The 22,867-nt window shown below is 41.5% G+C and overlaps 1 protein-coding gene across 4 annotated transcripts in view; it reads right to left on the reverse strand.

Moving 5' to 3' along the window:
- Positions 1–16,213, reverse strand: part of LOC120043805 (cytosolic arginine sensor for mTORC1 subunit 1-like) — a 37,468-nt gene extending 21,255 nt beyond the window's left edge. For all 4 annotated transcript variants that reach the window (XR_005476515.1, XR_005476516.1, XM_038988418.1 and 1 more), the window contains exon 1: positions 15,905–16,213. Coding sequence is in view for 2 of the 4 variants with exons in the window: in XM_038988418.1 (XP_038844346.1) it covers positions 15,905–16,017 (113 nt within the window). In the remaining 2 variants the exon portion in view is untranslated. The remainder of the gene's footprint in view (positions 1–15,904) is intronic.
- Positions 16,214–22,867: the final 6,654 nt, after the last annotated feature.

A 22,867-nucleotide genomic window follows, 5' to 3' on the forward strand; every position in this document is an offset into this window, starting at 1 on the left:
ACCTGTCTAAAATAAATCATGGATTTCTTGTGAAGGTGTAGGCTATATTACATGGATTTCTTAGACTTTTTATAAATGGCTTGTGTGGATTCCAGGAGATACTAAATGTGTTTATGTTAATTAATGATAAATTACATGAGACTGACAGTTATTTGCTTGACAATCACCGGCTGATGAAATTTCGTCAACGCCACAGTCCTAGTTCACCCTGCTACCAGCTAGCAGATAGACAGTACAGGTGCATTAATGCTGGGACCATGAGAAACAGCTTCTATCACCAGGCCACCAGACTGTTGAACAGGCGTCACTAGCCGGCTACCTGCCCGGTCCTCTGAACATAAGGAACACCTGCTCTTTCCATGACAAATGGACCAGGTGAATCCAGGTGAAAGCTATGATCCCTTAAATGTCACTTGTTAAATCCACTTCAGTCAGTGTAGATGAAGGGGAGGAGACAGGTTAAAGAAGGATGTTTAAGCCTTGAGACATGAATTGTGCATTTGTGCCATTCAGAGGGTGAATGGGTAAGACAAAATATTTCAGTGCATTTGAACGGGGTATGGTAGTAGGTGCCAGGCGCACCGGTTTGTGCTGCTGGGTTTTTCACAATCAATTTCCTGTGTATCAATAATGATCCAACACCTAAAGGACATCCAGCCAACTTGACACAACTGTGGGAAGCATTGGAGTCAACATGGGCCAGCATCCCTGTGGAACACTTGACACCTTCTAGAGTCCATGCCCCAACAAAGAGGCTGTTCTGAGGGAAAAGGGGGGTGCAACTCAATATTAGGTAGGTGTTCCTAATGTTTTATACACTCAGTGTCTTCTCTTAAACAATGGCTAAAGTTTACCCAGCTCTCCCCCTGGTGCTAGCCCAGGGCCCCCGGGCTTTCGCAGTATAAACATTGGGCACCGACCTTGACTGCCTACTGGAGCAGGCAAGTGGAAAAGTCTCCATTGTTTTTGGATTAGCGGCGGCATTGTTGCGAACCATGCTCTCTCGTTAGCAAGCTGCAGAGAAAAAAAGGGAATAGCTTGCCTTGCCTTTCAGTCTTTGTACCACAGATTGGAGAGTAGTCCTATTCCGTTTATGGAAGATTCCAGCATTATGGACATTACATTTGCAAAAAAAAAAATCACAACTTTAAAGTCTCACAGAATGGACAAACAAAATATAAATTAAACCTTGTGTGTGTGAGTGTCTATGCACCCCTTGGGGTGCATGTATACCCAACAAAGCAGACTTGTAAATACTGACATGTTGGAGAAATAAGCAAATAAGAAGTGTCATGGACGTTACATGAAACGGACAAGCTTTTTGGGGAGACTGAACACATTAGCAAAGGTCTGTGAGTTTGTAAGTCTTAGGTCAAAACATGGATTGCCATTTCGAAGGAAAGGCTTGGCTGAACACAAAAACTATCATTTAGAAAATATTGACATTTCCATTATTACTTTAGGAGTTAAAACAACTAATGGATGTTACAGTCTGAAATGGGCGTTAAAATCTTAAAGATTTCTTGATCAAAATCTATTATAACACATTGGTTGTCATATGTAATGCTTTAAAAAATGGCAGCAGAAGGCATAGTACCTAAGGATTGTACAGTATAATTACAGGTAGACTGAATAGTATACAAGACCAGGCAACACACCCTAATGGGTTATATTTTTCTCATCTCTCAAAATATACCCTTATCAGTTTACCAATTTAGACACAAATACAATTTTTGGGGGTATTACAATTTCTGGAATATTGTAAAAAAAAATATATATATATATATATATATATATATATATATACACACACAGTGGAGAGAACAAGTATTGGATACACTGCCGATTTTGCAGGTTTTCCTAAAGCATGTAGAGGTCTGTAATTTTTTATCATAGGTACACTTGAACTGTGAGAGACGGAACAAAAATCCAGAAAATCACATTGTATGATTTTTAAGTAATTCATTTGCATTTTATTGCATGACATAAGTATTTGATACATCAGAAAAGCAGAACTTAATATTTGGTACAGAAACCTTTGTTTGCAATTACAGAGATCATACGTTTCCTGTAGTTCTTGACCAGGTTTGCACACACTGCAGCAGGGATTTTGGCCCACTCCTCCATACAGACCTTCTCCAGATCCTTCAGGTTTCGGGGCTGTTGCTGGGCAATACGGACTTTCAGCTCCCTCCAAAGATTTTCTATTGGGTTCAGGTCTGGAGACTGGCTAGGCCACTCCAGGACCTTGAGATGCTTCTTACGGAGCCACTCCTTAGTTGCCCTGGCTGTGTGTTTCGGGTCGTTGTCATGCTGGAAGACCCAGCCACGACCCATCTTCAATGCTCTTACTGAGGGAAGGAGGTTGTTGGCCAAGATCTCGCGATACATGGCCCCATCCATCCTCCCCTCAATACGGTGCAGTCGTCCTGTCCCCTTTGCAGAAAAGCATCCCCAAAGAATGATGTTTCCACCTCAATGCTTCACGGTTGGGATGGTGTTCTTGGGGTTGTACTCATCCTTCTTCTTCCTCCAAACACGGCGAGTGGAGTTTAGACCAAAAAGCTCTATTTTTGTCTCATCAGACCACATGACCTTCTCCCATTCCTCCTCTGGATCATCCAGATGGTCATTGGCAAACTTCAGACGGGCCTGGACATGCGCTGGCTTGAGCAGGGGGACCTTGCGTGCGCTGCAGGATTTTAATCCATGACAACATAGTGTGTTACTAATGGTTTTCTTTGAGGCTGTGGTCCCAGCTCTCTTCAGGTCATTGACCAGGTCCTGCCGTGTAGTTCTGGGCTGATCCCTCACCTTCCTCATGATCATTGATGCCCCACGAGGTGAGATCTTGCATGGAGCCCCAGACAGGGTGATTGACCGTCATCTTGAACTTCTTCCATTTTCTAATAATTGCGGCAACAGTTGTTGCCTTCTCACCAAGCTGCTTGCCTATTGTCCTGTAGCCCATCCCAGCCTTGTGCAGGTCTACAATTTTATCCCTGATGTCCTTACACAGCTCTCTGGTCTTGGCCATTGTGGAGAGGTTGGAGTCTGTTTGATTGAGTGTGTGAACAGGTGTCTTTTATACAGGTAACGAGTTCAAACAGGTGCAGTTAATACAGGTAATGAGTGGAGAACAGGAGGGCTTCTTAAAGAAAAACTAACAGGTCTGTGAGAGCCAGAATTCTTACTGGTTGGTAGGTGATCAAATACTTATGTCATGCAATAAAATGCAAATTAATTACTTAAAAATCATACAATCATATATATATATATATATATATATATATATATATAAATAAATGTGCCTACTGTATACTGACAATCCACTTTTCTGGACACTGGATGAAGTCTGTATACTTTGGGGGGCTTTCATTTGAAAAAGACACTCCAGGACTAGTGATAGTGGTGAAAAATCAATACAGTTACATATTTCAATATTATTTTTGGACGATATTATATTGATATAGGTAGTGTTAGCTAGCACGAGTCAGCTTTACCTGCACCAAAACGCTGGTATTTTTCATCCTATAGCTTGTTCTCCATCTTCTTTTTAAATAATGAGCCAATATGTTCAGGACTTCTATGTCTCTGACTAGCTAGGTTTCCATCCAATTGGCGACAGATTTTCACGTGAATATTCTAATATGCATAAAGAAAATATTTGCATTTTTCCTGCAGTAATGCGTTTACACCAAACTGACTTGAAGAGAAAATGTAGTGCATTACAAAATGCAAATTTTCACTTAAGTTTTCATATGCCAAATAAAAATCTATATTTATTGGAAAGGAACATTAAGCTTATAGCGTGCACTTTCAACACCCTGTGAAGTTAATCATAACTTACTTAATCTGTACCTAATAAACTATATAGTTTTCCGAGTCGTAGTGGGAGACACCATATCATCGCATAACTCCAAGTTTGCTTCGATATGAGGGTTATTATATCAGCATTTGCGCATAAAGGCGCTTCTACTGCAATTTCTGGCATAATACATTTTACCGAAACAAAAACATCCCACTATGTCGAATTAACAAATTATCTGTCGGCATTTATCATTTTTTATTTAACTAGGCAAGTCAGTTAAGAACAAAATCCTTATTTACAATGACGGCCCAGCGTCGTCCGGGTTTGGCCCGCGGTAGGCCAATTGTGTGCCGCCCTATGGGACTCCCAATCACGGCCGGATGTGATAGAGCCTATACACCGAGTGTATAGAATTGTACCGAAACGTTCTGTTTCCATCACAGCCGTCGTCATTTTTTTGTTGTTGTATACGGTATGACTTTACTTGCATGAAAACTGTGGATGGAAATGTGGTTACTGATCAAAATGTGCTCTCATGCTCGCTCTTCAGCAGACATATAGTGAGCAATACATATCGTATCGGCACCCAAGTATCGTGAAAATAACATATCGTGAAATCCCTTGCAATTCCCAGCCCTATTCACAGATGATCAAAAATCACTTCTATCTATAAAAAAAAAAAACAATACTGCCATATGACAAATGCATTTCAGCATATATTTTCCAAGAGAATCTTAGCTAGCACACTAATGAAATTATGAAGAATAAGCACACGAAAAATGGTGAATGCACAAGCTTCTAAAGCCAAAATATGATCCATCAATATCCATCACATCCACAACTGTTATGTTACGGATATCATAACGCTGGAAAAGGATACTAACAATGAAAAGAAACCAATTAGACCACACAAAACCTTGACGAAAGTTAGGTTAATAGAGAAAGATCCAAGATGATCAGATGTTCCTAAAAAAAAATTATGGATGTTACATTGTCTGTACCAGTCACCCCCCTATCTTTACAGGACTGCAGAACATGCAAACAAAACTCAAGACACTTCTATTTGATCTGTATTGTCTCATAAATATCTCATCTTCATAACAAATACTGGGGGACAGCTTCGTGGAAAAACAAGCACACTGAGCCCTTTCTAAAAGCCATGAAATATGATTGACTGAAAAGCCTGAGACTTGGCCACCTACTCTGTAAAATGGTCAAAATGCATGCAACTTCCTACTTAAACTGAACTCCAACATATAGACCCTTAAGGGTAATTATGAAAATGGTTTCATTTGGAAATGACTAACCTTATTTGCACATGCTCAGGTTGACTTTTACACGGAATCGCCAGTATTTATAGGGAAGGCAGAAACATAGGCTAACACTGTACAGTGCACACACAGGTGGCCTTCATAGATTAACACAGTAGCAACATAGGCTAACAGTGTGCACGTGCATGCACATACACACAGTGGTGTAAAGTACTTAAGTAAAAATACTTTAAAGTACTACTTAAGTAGTTTTTTTGGTATCTGTACATTTATATTTTTGACTACTTCACTACATTCCTTAAGAAAATATTGTACTTTCTACTCCAAACATATTCCTTGACACCCAAAAGTACTCATTACATTTTTAATGCTTAGCAGGACAGGAAAATAGTCAAAATCACACACTTATCAACCAAACATCCCTGGTCAGCCCTACTGCCTCTGATCTGGCGGACTCACTAAACACACATGCTTCGTTTGTAAATTATGTCTGAATGTTAGTGTGCCCGTGGCTTTCCATAAATAAATAAAAAACAAGAAAATGGTGCCATCTGGTTTGCTTAATATAAGGATTTTAAAATGATTTTTACTTTTGATACTTAAGTATATTTTAAACCAAATACTTTTACTTGGTGACATTTTCTATTAAGGCATCTTTACTTTTACTCAAGTATGATGGTGGGGACTTTTTCCACCATCTCCACGCACACACACACAGCCATCATAGTTTAACACTGTAGCAGACTCTCAGCTGAGAGAGAGATACTGCATCCTCCTCCTAAACCTTTTCTTCAAACCCTTACGTAGGCTAGCGGTGCTAATTTTCACCAGAAGAATAGGAAAAAGTAAGGCCTCAAACATAACCTTAAATAGAGAAAGAACTGATAAGGCTTAATGAAAGACACCTTTACCCGGCTAATTATTGCCGAGCACACACACTCATATGGCTTTTCTAGAATAGCAATGCTGAATGAGAACTGTGCTACTGAAGAAACTGTCAGACAGAGCTACAACACAAAACAGGCTAATTAAGCTTTGCTTGCTTTCTATGCACGGTGATGACTTCTGAGTGGTTGGTTAGCCTACCTCCTTAAAAAAAACTGGTTGTTTGCTTTTGCTGATTTTGTGCTCTTTCTTGGGTAGCCTACTATAGGATTAATTAACGGCAGCTAGAGGCCTGTAAGAGGGAGAACTCTAAAACCTAACGAAATTATGAGGCTGTTTTAAAAAATAACATTGTTTACATTAGGGTTTGTTGATATGTTCCCCAAATGCATTCATGGTAACTCTAGTCTAAACAATTCAGCATAAACCCTCCCCTTCTCTACATGGCCTGACCCCCACTCCAAAAAAAAGGAAAACATCAAGGTCAGGAGACAACAGACTGATATGGCAATATGACATATATACAAAGCATGACAACAAAGACAAAACCACAGCCAGAGTCCCTAAAAGGCTCCTGCAGGCTAGGCCATAGCAATTCTATTGCATTCCGATTGTTTTTTGGGATTCACCACATTCTAGGCCAACGCCCTAGATGTACTGTCATGTAGTGTACCCATAGCAATAGGTCTACAGCTACAATGAATAGCCTACTACTGACTCAGTGGAGGGAGTCGCTGAGAAATTCCTTTAGAATGTATTATTGCGCAATATATCCGCTGAGAAATTCCTTTAGAATGTATTATTGCGCAATATATCCGCTGAGAAATTCCTTTAGAATGTATTATTGAGCAATATATCCGCTGTATACATGTCTAAACATCTAAAAAAAGGTCATCATGCGCCAGAATTGGATGTCAGAAGGTAGTCAAGGGGCAAAGGCCAAATCTAACATCGATGACGCTTGCCAGAAGAGTATGGTGCCTAAGCTGGTAGACTGAAGTTCCTGGACTGATCTGTAAAACTTTTATGATAAGCAAGTCCTTGAAGACAGCCGGTAGTGCTGCTTGGACCTCACATAACAAAGTGAGATCTGGCCTATAAAATAACCTTTTAAAACTGCCTTCTCCCACTTGGCATGGATGGCATTTCTTCCCATTTAAAGACAGGCAAACAATAGTATGTAAGCCTATAGTGTACGTTGAGCCTCATTTACACGTCTGGTATAAGTAGACGACCACCACCACATTATAAACTAGGTGGTTCGAGCCCTGAATACTGACTGGCTGACAGCCGTGGTATATCAGACCATATGGGGCAGCAGGTAGCCTAGTGGTTAGAGCGTTGGGCCAGTAACCGAAAGGTTGTTAGATCAGATCCCCGAGCTGACAAAGTAAAAATCTGTCGTTCTGCCCCTGAACAAGGAAGTTAACCCACCGTTCCTAGGCTGTCATTGTATATAAGAATTTGTTCTTAACCGACTTGCCTAGTTAGATAAAGGTTAAATAAAAAAACAAAATATACCACGGGTATGACAAAACATATTAGCCTATACAGTTGAAATTGGAGGTTTACATACTTAGGTTGGAGTCATTAAAACTCATTTTTCAACCACTCCACAAATTTCTTGTTAACAAACTATAGTTTTGGCAAGTCGGTTAGGACATCTACTTTGTGCATGACAAGAATTTTTCCAACAATTGTTTACAGAGATTATTTCACTTATAATTCACTGTATCACAATTCCAGTGGGTCAGAAGTTTACATGCACTAAATTGACTGTGCTTTTAAACAGCTTGGAAAATTCCAGAAAATCATGTCATGGCTTTAGAAGCTTCTGATAGGCTAATTGACATCATTTGAGTCAATTGGAGGTTTACCTGTGGATGTATTTCAAGGCCTACCTTCAAACTCAATGCCTCTTTGCTTAACATGGGAAAAGAAAATCAGCCAAGCCCTAAGAAAAAAAAAATAGTAGAGATCTACAAGTCTGGTTCATCCTTGGGAGCAATTTCCAAACGCCTGAAGGTACCATGTTCAGCTGTACAAACAATTGAACGCAAGTATAAACACCATGGGACCACGCAGCCGTCATACCGCTTAGGAAGGAGACGCGTTCTGTCTCCTAGAGATGAACGTACATTGGTGCAAAAAGTGCAAATCAATCCCAGAACAACAACAAAGGACCTTGTGAAGATGGAGGAAACAGGTACAAAAGTATCTATAGCCACAGTAAAACGAGTCCTATATCGACATAACCTGAAAGGCCGCTCAGCAAGGAAGAAGCCACTGCTACAAAACCACCATAAAAAAAGCCAGACTACGGTTTGAAACTGCACATTAGGGAAAAATATCATACTTTTTGGAGAAATGTCCACTAGTCTGATGAAACAAAAATAGAACTGTTTGGCCATAATGACCATTATGTTTGGAGAAAAAAGTGGGAGGCTTGCAAGCCAAAGAACACCATCCCAACCGTGATGCACAGGGGTGGCAGCATCATGTTGTGGGGGTGCTTTGCTGCAGGAGGGACTGGTGCACGTCACAAAATAGATGGCATCATGAGGATGGAAAATTATGTGGATATAATGAAGCGGCATCTCAAGACATCAGTCAGGAAGTTAAAGCTTGGTCGCAAATGGGTCTTCCAAATGGACAATGACACCAAGCATACTTCCAAAGTTGTGGCAAAATGGCTTTAAGGACAACAAAGTCAAGGTATCACAAAACCCTGACCTCCATCCCATAGAACATTTGTGGGCAGAACTGAAAATGGGTGTGAGAGCAAGGAGGCCTACAAACCTGACTCAGTTACACCAGCTCTGTCAGGAGGAAATGGCCAAAATTCAAATGGGAAGCTTGTGGAAGGCTACCAAAAACGTTTGACCCAAGTTAAACAATTTAAAGGCAATGCTAACAAATAATAATTGAGTGTATGTGAACTTCTGACACACTGGGAATGTGATGAAAGAAATAAAAGCTGAAATTAATCAATCATTCTCTCTACTATTATTCTGACATTTCACATTCTTAAAATAAAGTGGTGATCCTAACTGACAGACAGGGGATTTTTATTAGGATGAAAATGTCAGGAATTGTGAAAAACTGAGTTTAAATGTATTTGGCTAAGATGTATGTGAACTGCCGACTTCAACTGTATATACAGTGAACTCCAAACGTATTGGGACAGTGACAATTGAGTTGTTGTTTTGGCTCTGTACTCCAGGACTTTGGATGTGAAATGATACAATGACTATATGAGGTCAAAGTGCAGTCTGTCAGGTTTCATTTGAGGGTATTTTCATCCTTATTGGGTTATCTTTTTAGAAATTACAGCACTTTTTGTACATAGTCCCTCCATATTAGGGGACCAAAAGTATCGGGACAATTTCACTGGTGTGTATTAAAGTAGTCAAAGGTTTGGTATTTGGTCCCATATTCCTAGCACGCAATGACTACATCAAACTTGTGACTACATTGCGTGCTAGGAATATGGGAACAAATACCAAACTTTTGACTACTTTAATACACAAGTGAATTTGTCCCAATACTTTTGGTCCCCTAAAATGGAGGGACTATGTACAAAAAGTGCTGTCATTTTAAACAGTTCACCCGATATGGATGAAAATACCCTCAAATTAAAGCTGTATCATTTCAAACCTAAAGTGCTGAGTACAGAGCCAAAACAACCAAAATTGTGTCACTGTTCCAATACCTTTGGAACTCACTGTAGTCGATGCCAGATGTTTAATCCATTTTTCCTGGCTGATGCATATGCAAGCCAGGCCAAGTCATTAACAATTACAGAATAAAAGGCAGGGCTCAGCAAAGAATTGCCACTGCAGCCGCCATTCATTCGGGGCACTTTAAAAGCTGAACTACTATATTCAGTCGTTAAAGCTGAATACTTCCATAGAGCTGCCTTTGTCTTTAGGATACAGTCAAGTCAGGACAGGAGCCTTTGGCGAAGTGATTAGGTCCCATTGAAGTAAAGTGCTTTCATCATCATATTATGTGAGAACAGACACCTGAACAGGGAAAGGGAAGTGTGGGTGGCTATATAGGGTGAGTCTTGTTGATGATCTAATCACATTACCCAAAGGTTATCTGTATCCAACAGCTGATTTAGTATTATCTTGTTTGTTGGCATTTCTTTTAACCAATTAGGCAGCCTATACCTAAGACGCTAATATTTTAGATGCTAATACAGTGAAATATGAATGTCTAATACACACAATAGACCGACTGGAAATGTGATTTCCCACAATCAAAGTCCTGCAATAAGCGCTAAGACGTTAATATTTGTGCAAACTCTACACAGTTCTGTCCTGTGAGAGATCATCAATAGGTTAAGCAGAACAGTGCATAAGTATGCCCCCAATGCAATTCTAAAGTCTAATACAGCCACAGTGCAATTTCAGATGTTTAATATATAATTATTGTTTTTTGTTGAAGTTATATAACATTCCGACCTAGTTTAGCATCTAGTCCAAATATGGCATGATAGCACAATTTGCTCCTCCCTTCCTATAAGTAGAAACTCAAACAGGAAGTACCTGTGCTAAGGTCAAGTCAACGCTGTTCTGACCAATCGGAATCCATGCTTCAAGAATCTTTTGATAACGCGGACTGGGAAATATTGTGGGTAGCCTCTGAGAATCACGTCGACGAATACACGGAGCCGGTGACTGAGTTCATCAGGAAGTGTTTAGGTGATGTTGTACAAACTGACTATTAAAACCTACCCAAACCAGCAACTGTGGTTAGATGGCAGCATTCGCGCAAAACTGAAAGCGAGAACCACCGCATTTAACCATGGCAAGGTGACTGGAAATCTGGCCAAATACAAACAGTAGTTATTCCCTCCGTAAGGCAATCAAACAAAACATCAGTACAGAGACAAAGTGGAGTTGCAATTCAACGGCTCAGACACGAGACACATGTGGCAGGGTCTACAGACAATCACGGACTATAAAGGGAAAACCAGCCACGTTTTGTTTCCGGACAAGCTAAACACTTTCTTCACCCACTTTGAGGATAACACAGTACTACCGACGCGGCCCACTACCAAGGACTGTGGGCTCTCCTTCTCCGTGGCCGACGTGAGTAAGACGTTTAAGCGTGTTAACACTCGCAAGGCTGCCGGCCCAAATGGCATGCCTAGCCGCATCCTCAGAGCATGCGCAGACCAGCTGGCTGGAGTGTTTACGGACATATACAATATCTCCCTAACCCAGTCTGCTGTCCCCACTTGCTTCAAGATGTCCACCATTGTTCCTGTACACAAGAAAGCAAAGATAACTGAGCTAAATGACTATCGCCCCGTATCATTCACTTCTGTCACCAGGAAGTGCTTTAAGAGGCTAGTTAAGGATCATATCAACTCTATCTTACCTGACACCCTAGACCCACTTCAATTTGCATACCGCCCCAATAGATACAATAGCCATCGCACTGCACACTGCCCTATCCCATCTGAACAAGAGGAATACCTATGTAAGAATGCTGTTTATTGACTATAGCTCAGCATTCAACACCATAGTACCCTCCAAGCTCATCATTAAGCTCATCATTAAGCCCCCCGCAACTGCAGGGCTCTTCAGAAGGTGGTGCAGTCTGCCCAACGCATCACCGGGGGCAAACTACCTGCCTTCCAGGACAACTACAGCACCCAATGTCACAGGAAGGCCAAAAAGATCATTAAGGACATCAACCACCCGAGCCACTGCCTGTTCACCCTGTTATCATCCAGAAGGCGAGGTCGGTACAGGGACCGAGAGACTGAAAAACAGCTTCTATCTGTTAAGACTGTTAAATAGCCATCACTAGTCAGCTTCCACCCAGTTATGCAACCCTGCACCTTAGAGGCTGCTGCCCTATATACATAGACTTGGAATCACTGGCCACTTTAATAATGTTTAAATAATGTTTACATACTACGTTACTCATCTCATATGTATATACTGTATTCTATTCTACTGTACTTTAGTCAATGCCACTCCGACATTGCTTGATCAAATATTTATATATTTCTTAATTCCATTCTTTTACATGTGTGTATTGTTGTGAATTGTTTTAAGATACTACGGCACTGTTAGATACTACTAGGGCTGCACATTTTGGGGAATATTCAGAGGCGGAAACTTTCCATGGGAATTAACAGAAATATGCAAACTAATAGCATTTAAAATGTAGATGTTTTTGCATTGGATATATTTACCATATCATATGGAGACAGAAACAAACGTTTTACCTTATCATAAGTAGACATAATTGCAAATGATTAAATCCTTCCAATAGAAATAAAAAAAACAATTCAGTTATGAAATGAACTTTAATTAAATGAGTTAACAGGGATGATGATTTCACTGAACAACAAAAGAGAATATTGAATGATCCCCAATTATCCATCGCATCTCCAAAAAACATTTTCAACGTACATCTGTAAAATGATAGTCTAGAAACTAAAGCTTTGGTTGTTTTCCTCTCAGGCTTCCATGTCTTCTCCCTGGACCTCCTCAATGTCCACCTCTTGAACATCAGACTCTGAGACCTCATCTTCACTGTCACTTTCCAACCTTGTTGAGGAAAGCTCGTTGTCTGGCTCAAAAAGCCTCAAATTTGTCCGGATGGCCTCCAATGTTTCAACCTTTGTATTGATCAGCCTGTTACACACTTTGGTGTATGTGTTCCCAAACAAAGACCAGTTGCGCTCTGAGGCGGCTGATGTTGGTGGGATTTGGAGGATGATGGAGGCAACAGGGGAAAGAGCCTCAGATCCACTAAGTCCCTTCCACCAGGTGGCTGATGAGATATGTTGGCACGACTGCCATATTGCATCTCCATCCCAAAGCCCTTGCTTGGAAGTGTACTTTGCCAGACTGCCAAGAACCTTGCCCTCATCCAGGCCAAGGTGGCGAGACACGGTAGTGATGACACCATAGGCCTTGTTGATCTCTACACCAGACAGGATGCTCTTGCCAGCATACTTGTGGTCCAACATGTATACTGCGGCATGTATGGGCTTTCAGGCAGAAGTCTTCACGCTTTTGGATGTTTTTCAGAACTGCAGTTTCCTCTGCTTGGAGCAACAGTGAAGTGGGCAGGACAGTACGGATTTCCTCTCTTACATCTGCAAGCAGAGTCTGAACATCAGACAGGATGGCATTGTCTACCTCAATCTGTGCAATGGCTACTGCTATAGGTTTCAGGAGTTTCAGGCTGCTTACTACTCTCTCCCAAAATACATCATCCAGGAGAATCCGCTTGATGGTGCTGTCCATATCGGCAGACTGATATGGCCATTTCTTGGAGACTCCTTCCCCTCCAAGTGACTGTCAAACATGATGACAACACCACCACAACGGGTGTTGCTGGACAGCTTCAATGTGGTGCTCTTATTCTTCTCACTTTGCTTGGTGAGGTAGATTGTTGCTATAACTTGATGACCCTTTACATACCTAATCATTTCCTTGGCTCTCTTGTAGAGCGTATCCATTGTTTTCAGTGCCACGATGTCCTTGAGGAGCAGATTCAATGCATGAGCAGTACAGCCAATGGGTTTGATGTGAGGGTAGGACTCCTCCACTTTAGACCAAGCAGCCGTCATGTTCGCAGCATTGTCTGTCACCAGCGCAAATACCTTCTGTGGTCCAGGGTCATTGATGACTGCCTTCAGCTCATCTGCAACATAGAGACCGGTGTGTCTGTTGTCCCATGTGTCTGTGCTCTTGTAGAATACTGGTTGAGGGGTGGAGATGATGTAGTTAATCATTCCTTGCCCCCAAACATTCGACCACCCATCAGAGATGATTGCAATACAGTCTGCTTTCTCTATGATTTGCTTGACCTTCACTTGAACTCTGTTGAACTCCACATCCAGCAAATGAGTAGATAAAGCATGTCTGGTTGGAGGGGTGTATGCTGGGCGACGAACATTCAGAAATGTCTTCTAATACACATTGCCTGTGAGCATCAGAGGTGAACTAGCTGCATACACAGCTCGAGCAAGACATTCATCAGAATTTCTCTGACTACGTTCCTCCATTGAGTCAAACAAACTTCTGATTCCAGGAAGACCATGAGCTGTTGCTATCGATAAGGTGTCCGATTCATCATTTTCACCTCAAATAGAAATAAAGGGACTTTTGTCAGAGGATGCTTGTTGTGAACGCTGAGGGAACTTTATGCACTTGGCCAGATGATTCTGCATCTTTGTTGCATTCTTCACATATGATTTGGCACAGTATTTGCAAATGTACACAGCTTTTCCTTCTACATTAGCTGCAGTGAAATGTCTCCACACATCAGATAGTGCTCGTGGCATTTTCCTGTAAAGATTAGAAAAAAAATAGTAAAATGTTTTTTTAAATACAAATCCATGTACAGAAATAGTTAAGCAGTTAGGTTAAACAACTCCTTTGTAAGATAAATGTTTTAAATGAAACATGTATGGAAACAGGTGAATTAACACTCAGTTAGCAGGCTCATGCAAGCTAAAACACACATCGTAGCAAAAACGAACTAGAAAACGAACTAAATTGTTAACATGTCAGAAATGATTTAAACACACTTTGCTGTAGGCTACTATTTACTAGTTAACAAAAAAATCCTGTATGTCATATAAAATATATTCACCCCACCCAGTATTATAAAAAAAAAATTATATATATATTTTTTTTTTACTTACCAGAAAGCTAGTAGTCCTTGGCTCAGACACTGTGGTAGTGTGGGCTCAATAGCATCTCATTAGTGTGCAAGATCTTGAGAATCAGCTGTACATGTGATGGAAGAGTGCACTGTGCATGCAAGAGGGTTGCAATTCCATTGAATTGGGGATAGTTTAACCAAAATATGCCACAAGACCAAGAATTGCCTTGTGTATCCCACAAAAAGGTTCACTGTTATAAGCTAACTTTTTAGATGAATTTAAGCAAAATTACCCAAATTACCAGGCTTAATGTCCCATGGAAAATTTCAGGAAATTTACCGGAAAGTTTCCTCCCCTTTGCAACCCTAGATACTATTGCACTGTTGGAGCTAGGAACACAAGCATTTCGCTACACACGCAATACCATCTGCTAAATATGTGTATGTGACCAATACAATTTTACTTGTATACGTTTTAGTCACTTTCAATGGGACTTTTATTTTGAAGGAGAACAGAAATTCCACTCTTGTGGCTAATCCTTATTGTGGCTAGCTTCACACAGGTCCAAGCTAGAACGTCTGCCATTACCTCTCGAAAACTCTAGGCGGCATTTTGCTTTCTCCCTACAGTTCTCAGCCATTACCTTAGCCCAGGACTGCCTGATGTGAACTACAATCCTGCCGTTGTGTCTTAACGTTTTGAAACGTTAATTATCGCATGTGAAAAGGCTTTCGAAACATATGGCCCTTATCTTTCATCTGCAATAAAGAATCCTTCAACTAAAAAAAAGTTAAAACTGCTACAGTAAAGTGTAACACAGATCTATACAGATATGGGTGCCTCCATCCGATTAAACTATAGTACACTTCCAGAGTTAAATTCACACACAGGTGTTAGGACCCTCTTGTCTTCTATAAACAAGCGCTGTAACATGAAAGGAGACAGGGTTAGTGATCCCACCTGGCCATATCAAGGTGTGTATAAATGATACCTTTAAAATATATACATCGCTGATATGGAAGATTAGGTCCTTATGTTTGCAAAAACCGTACCGCAAGCCATGTATATGAATGTTCAGACCGAGCGTCAGGGATCACGAAACTTATCCTACAGAAGACGCCTTCTTCCAGTGACCCTTGTGTTTAATGTAGCCTAATGGCACAGTCATGATCAAGGGCTAGTCTGCCATCAACAGCGACCTGGCAATGTTTTTTTAATTATACTTTTTTGCACGTTTTGGGATCGCGGACGGCTTCAAATGAACAGATCTCTTCACACAAATAATCTTACCTTGTTCTTTTCCGCAGAAATATGAGTTTGATCAGTGGGTGAGTGAAATTCACCAACCCATTTTTGCAAATGCTGGTCACTCGCAGTCTGTGATCCAGAATGTGCAAGTCCATGGTTCTGAATAGCGCAATCCTGCCTGAATCTGTCTGAATGGTTTTCTAGTTCCAGACACGATCCAATAAAAAGTTAATGAATTAATGTTGTCTATGTTATTTCATTCCCTTGGATTACAAACGCCCGCAGTTTAGTTGGACTGTGTCTTGCATCAGTCAGTCACCGATACAGAGAAAAACATGCTACGCAATCCGACTCCACTCAACTCAACTACTCTATATTCAAATAAAAGACACGGCCTCATATAATAACACGCCCCCCTGGTCTTAAAGCTACAGAGGAAGCTAATATATTATAAAATGAATAAACGTGACAGATATAATATAGGCCTATCTGATATTCATAGTAGCCTATTTATCACATCCATAACCCCAAAACATTTACAATTCTAGAACAGTGAACAGTGCTTGCAACTTCGGGTCTGCATCCCCCAGTGTGTTTGAGATGTTGACAATGAGTGAGATGGAAGCTCCGATTCAAACTCCCGTTAGACAGCTCTCCATTAGACAGCTCTGCAAGCGTTACAATGTCAAAATATGTTCTTTACTCAACAAATATTGAGTTTCGCTGAACTTTCATTTACTCCCGTTACCTCTGATGTATTTCCAAAAAAGGTCTAAATAAAAATGTAGAAGCAACCATAAAAATGCCTCTTTGGCACTTCCAATGTATTGAGCTGTTGTAGACTTCCAACCTGTGTGTGGCAGCAATGAGTGACTGGAGGTGCAGAATAGTCATTTTTTCAGTTCCTTCTACATTTTTATTTACGTACATACAGGCCTTAACGGGAGCAAATGAAGATATTTGCTCAGCGAAACTCCATATTTTGTGAGTAACAAATGTATTTTGACATTATAACGCTTGCAGAGCTGTTTAATGGGAGTTTGAATCAGAGCTTCCTGGGCATTAGAGAGGAGGCATCTCATATCCACATCTCCAATGCACAGATACTGGGGCAGGGTCTGCAATACCATCACTGCAAAAGCATGTTTCCATATATTTAATAAATTCACAGGTCAAATAATATGCATAACAAATGTTGATCAATAGATGAACATTAAATAATTTATCACAAGACAAAACACACAATCAATAAAAACATATTACATAACCACTAATAATCCATGTTCAAATGGGCTTATTGTAATGGCTGGAATTTTATGAATGGAATGGTATCAAACACATGGAAACCACATGTTTGACTCCGTTCCATTTATTCCATTACAACCATTACAATGAGCCAGTCCTCCTACAGCAGCATATGTGTTGAGTGTGAAAGTGTGTGTGTGTGTACAGTGCCTTCAGAAAGTATTCATACCCCTTGACTTAACATCAAGCTATGTCTGTCTTTACAAGACATTTGCATCCTATACTCTATATGTCAAGACAAAGTATTACATGATCATGAAATAAAAGGGTCTGAAATGATGATCAGAGGTCACAGTCAGTCACAGTCTGATCTGAAGCATGCATTTATTTCTGGTCTATCCTAACTAGGGTTGCAAAGGGAGGGTATATTACTGGAAACTTTCTAAGTTTACCAGTAAATTGCCATCATTTTGATAACTTTCAAGGAATATATGGAATCTTATCAGATGGCATCTAGTGGCCTTTTTGCGTACCTCAAATGATCACAGATGTCTGTAATTATCTCTGGCCCTGTGTGGCTTATCACATGTAATATATACAGTATATAAAGCAATCTAATAAGATGATATTAAAATAAAAAATTGAATGACAAAGCTATAAAACATCACAATTTAGTGAATATCACTGGTGTTTAATATGAGGGTTTCAGCATGAAATGTCCTTTATTTGTTTTATACACTTCTATTGATTTTACTATGTCCGTATGTCTTCGTTGTAAATGTTTTGGGGCCAAACTAGTGGCAGAGTTATAGATAAAATAATGCCATTATTGATTAGATGCTTTTTTCATTAATTATGCTATTTTCTCTTGAACCATATGGTCTATCTACTAGAAATGAATGGACAATATGGACACAGATATAAACATTGTTATACTATATATGAATACATTTTATTAAAAGTTATTAAAATACAATACAAAGTGACCATAGATTGCCATAGATTACCTAGATCATGTTAACTTTGGTAAATTACCGGTAGCTTTGCAACCCTAATCCTAACAGACGGAAGCAATTTACATGTATGCCCTACATGACTAACGTTAATACTAACTTACTAACTGCCCACAAGCCTGTCATTCCAACAGAAGCTAGCCAGCTAACTAGCTACTAGCTAGTAGTCAGCTAGCCACTGCTAGCGGTCATCAGCTACCTTTAGCCCGGACAACTCTCGCCAGTCTGCACAGCGCGACTCAAACCAGAGCAAATCAGACTTATTTTTCTCCATATCTCCGGATTCCTACTGCAAGCTCTGAACCCCCCCTCCTGGATCACCGCAGCTAGCTAGCTGCTATCCGAGTGGCCACTCCTGGCTAACGTCTCTGTCCCGAAGCAAGAACCAATTAGCCTGGAGCTAGCCTTGCTAGGCCCATCTGCAAGGCCCATCTCCCGGCTAGCCGTAGAGGTCCATCAGCCACTCCTTGGGTTCAATACCTATTTTGCCGACTGGCCTGGACCCCCACCTAACCATCACGACTGGACTACCAACGTGATTCGCCCGAGGGGGTCTCTCAACTGGCTCCTCCGTCGCGACGTCCCCTGAATGCCCATCCGCTAGCCTGCTAGCCGCGGCCCGCTAGCTGTCTCGTGCTGTTACGTCTGCTGACGTAAAAGCACGAGGGGGCCACAGCAGACTTTCTTCCGTCGCGATGTCCCTCAAAGGCCCTTCTGCTAGCTTGCCAACCCCGGCCCGCTAGCTGCCTGAAACCCCTCACTGGACTCCTATGATCACTCGGCTACGCATGCCTCTCCCTAACGTCAACATGCCTTGTCCATTGCTGTTTTGGTGAGTAATTATTGCCTTATTTCACTGTAGAGCCTCTACCCCTGCTCAATAAGCCTTAGTTAACACTTTAGTTCCACCTCCCACACATGCAGTGACATCACCTGGTTTAAATGATATTTCTAGAGACAATATCTCTTTCATCGTCACCCTATGCACAGGTTTACCCCCACTGTATTCACATCCTACCATACCCCTGTCTGTATATTATGCCTTGAATCTATTCTACTGTGCCCAGAAATCTGCTCCTTTTACTCGTTCTTCTGAAAGTACTAGACGACCAATTCTTTTAGCCTTTAGCTGTACCCTTATTCTACTCCTCCTCTGTTCCTCTGGTGATGTGGAGGTTAATCCAGGCCCTGCAGTGCCTAGCTCCACTCCCATTCCCCATACACTCTCATTTGTTGACTTCTGTAAAAGAAAAAGCCTTGGATTCATGCATGTTATCATTAGAAGCCTCCTCCCTAAGTTTGTTTTATTCACTGCCCTAGCACACTCTGCCAACCCGGATGTCCTAGTCGTGTCTGAATCCTGGCTTAGGAAGACCACCAAAAACCCTGACATTTCCATCCCTAGCTATAACATTTTCCCCAAAATAGAACTGCCAAAGGGGGCGGAGTTGCAATCTACTGCAGGGATAGCCTGCAGAGTTCTGTCTTACTATCCAGGTCTGTGCCCAAACAATTTGAGCTTCTACTTTTAAAAATCCACCTCTCCAGAAACAAGTCTCTTACCGTTGCCGCTTGCTATAGACCACATTCTGCCCCCAGCTGTGCCCTGGACACCATATGCAAATTGATTTCCCCCCATCTATCTTCAGAGCTCGTGCTGCTAGGTAACCTAAACTGGGACATGGTTAACACCCCGGCCATCCTACAATCTAAGCTTGAGAACAATCTCACACAAATTATTAATGAACCCACCAAGTACAACCCCAAATCCGTAAACAAGGGCACCGTCTTAGATATCATCCTAACCAACCTGCCCTCTAAATACACCTCTGCTGTCTTCATCCAGGATCTCAGCAATCACTACCTTATTGCCTGCGTCCGTAATGGGTCTGCGGTCAAGCAACCACCCCTCATCACTGTCAAACGCTCCCTAAAACACTTCAGCGAGCAGGCCTTTCTAATCGACCTGGCCCGTGTATCCTGGAAGGATATTGACCTCATTCCGTCAGTAGAGGGCGCCTGGTTGTTCTTTAAAAGTGCTTTCCTCACCATCTTAAATAAGCATGCCCCATTCCAAAAATGTAGAACCTGGAACAGATATAGCCCTTGGTTCACTCCAGACCCGACTGCCCTTGACCAGCACAAAAACATCCTGTGGCGTACTGCATTAGCATCGAATAGCCCCACGATATGCAACTTTTCAGGAAAGTTTAAGAACCAATATACACAGGCAGTTAGGAAAGCAAAGGCTAGCTTTTTCAAACAGAAATTTACATCCTGTAGCACTCACTCCAAAAAGTTCTGGGACACTGTAAAGTCCATGGAGAATAAGAGCACCTCCTCCCAGCTGCCCACTACACTGAGGCTAGGAAACACTGTCACCACCGATAAATCTGCGATAATTGAGAATTTCAATAAGCATTTTTCTACGGCTGGCTACGCTTTCCAATTGGCTACCCCTACCCCGTTCAACAGCCCTGCACCCCTCACTGCAACTTGCCCAAGCCTCCACCATTTCTCCTTCATCCAAATCCAGATCGCTGATGTTCTGAAAGAGCTGCAAAACCTGGACCCCTACAAATCAGCAGGGCTAGACTATCCGGACCCTCTCTTCCTAAAATTATCCGCCGAAATTGTTGCAACCCCTATTACTAGCTTGTTCAACCTCTCTTTCGTATCGTCTGAGATCCCCAAAGATTGGAAAGCTGCCGCGGTCATCCCCCTCTTAAAAGGGGGAGACACTCTAGACCCAAACTGCTACAGACCTATATCTATCCTACCCTGCCTTTCTAAGGTCTTCGAAAGCCAAGTTAACAAACAGATCACCGACCATTTCGAATCCCACTATACCTGGTCATGGGTGCACCTCAGCCACCCTCAAGGTCCTAAACGGTATCATAACCGCCATCGATAAGATACAATACAGCTGTATTCATAAACCTGGCCAAGGCTTTCGACTCTGTCAATCACCACATTCTTATCGGCAGACTCAACAGCCTTGGTTTCTCAAATGACTGCCTAGCCTGGTTCACCAACTACTTCTCTGACAGAGTTCAGTGTGTCAAATCGGAGGGCCTGTTGTCTGGACCTCTGGCAGTCTCTATGGGGGTGCCACAGGGTTCAATCCTCAGGCCGACTCTTTTCTCTGTATTCTCTGATCCACCTCTACGCAGACGACACCATTCTGTATACTTCTGGCCCTTCTTTGGACACTGTGTTAACTAACCTCCAGACGAGCTTCAATGCCATACACCTCTCCTTCCGTGGCCTTCAACTGCTCTTAAATGCAAGCAAAACTAAATGCATGCTCTTCAACCGATCGCTGCCCACACCTACCCACCCGTCCAGCATCACTACTCTGGACGGTTCTGACCTAGAATACGTGGACAACTACAAATACCTAGGTGTCTGGTTAGACTGTAAACTCTCCTTCCAGACTCACATTAAGCATCTCCAATCCAAAATGAAATCTAGAATCGGCTTTCTATTTCACAAGAAAGCATCCTTCACTCATGCTGCCAAACATACCCTAGTAAAACTCACTATCCTACCGATCAAAATAGCCTCCATCATCTATAAGTCGTTGCTAGGTAAAGCCTCGCCTTATGTCAGCTCACTGATCACCATAGCAGCACCCACCGGTAGCACACGCTCCAGCAGGTATATTTCACTGGTCACCCCCAAAGCCAATTCCTACTTTGGCCACCTTTCCTTCCAGTTCTCTGCTGCCAATGACTGGAACGAACTGCAAAAATCACTTAAGCTGGAGACTCATATCTCCCTCATTAGCTTTAAGCACCAGCTGTCAGAGCAGCTCACAGATCACCTGTACATAGCCAACCTGTAAATAGCCCATCCAACTACCTCATCACCATATTGTTATTTATTTTGCTCCTTTGCACCCCAGTACCGCTACTTGCACACTCATCTTCTGCACATCTATCACCCCAGTGTTTAATTTGCCATACTGTAATAATTTCGCCACTATGGCCTATTTATTTCCTCACCCCCCTTATCCTACCTCATTTGCACACACTGTATAGACTTTCTCATTGTATTATTGACTGTATGTTTGTTTATTCCATGTGTAACTCTGTGTTGTTGTTTGTGTCGCACTGCTTTGCTTTATCTTGGCCAGGTCGCAGTTGTAAATGAGAACTCGTTCTCAACTAGCCTACCTGGTTAACTAAAGGTGAAATAAAAAAAATAAAGAATTCTGAGGAAAGAACCCATCCCTCCTTCAGCAAGAAAGAGTTTTTGGGCTCGTCTCTGGACTGGTCTTTATAAGCTTAAGAGATGAACTAATGACATAGAGAGATATTAGTACACATGGATAAGGATGAACATATCTGTCAGTAGTTTTGATAACTTAATGTCATGATAAAGCACAGCATCTTTTCTTATTTTTTATGTGAATGATGTGAGAAAATGTGAGTCCATTGCTTCATCAACCATCTACAGTAAATAAGAAAAGTAGTCCAGCTATGTGCACAATCTTTTCTTTTCAATTGATTTGATATATTATATACATTGCCACTACCATCATCAGCCTGCCTACTCACCCCACAGATGATGAACTTCATACAGGTCTCCTACCTGTGAGAAGAACCCTCCAACTGCCTCGTCATTCTCCTGTCTATATTTGATCGCCCGTGCCTTAGCAAGATTATTAATAAATACAGTTAATATTGGACAAATTTGACATTCTAGTGAAACATTTACTGGCTAGGTATTGTGTACATAAATT

Source organism: Salvelinus namaycush, chromosome 1 (genome assembly GCF_016432855.1).
Source record: "Salvelinus namaycush isolate Seneca chromosome 1, SaNama_1.0, whole genome shotgun sequence".
In the NCBI taxonomy this organism is placed as follows: domain Eukaryota; kingdom Metazoa; phylum Chordata; class Actinopteri; order Salmoniformes; family Salmonidae; genus Salvelinus; species Salvelinus namaycush.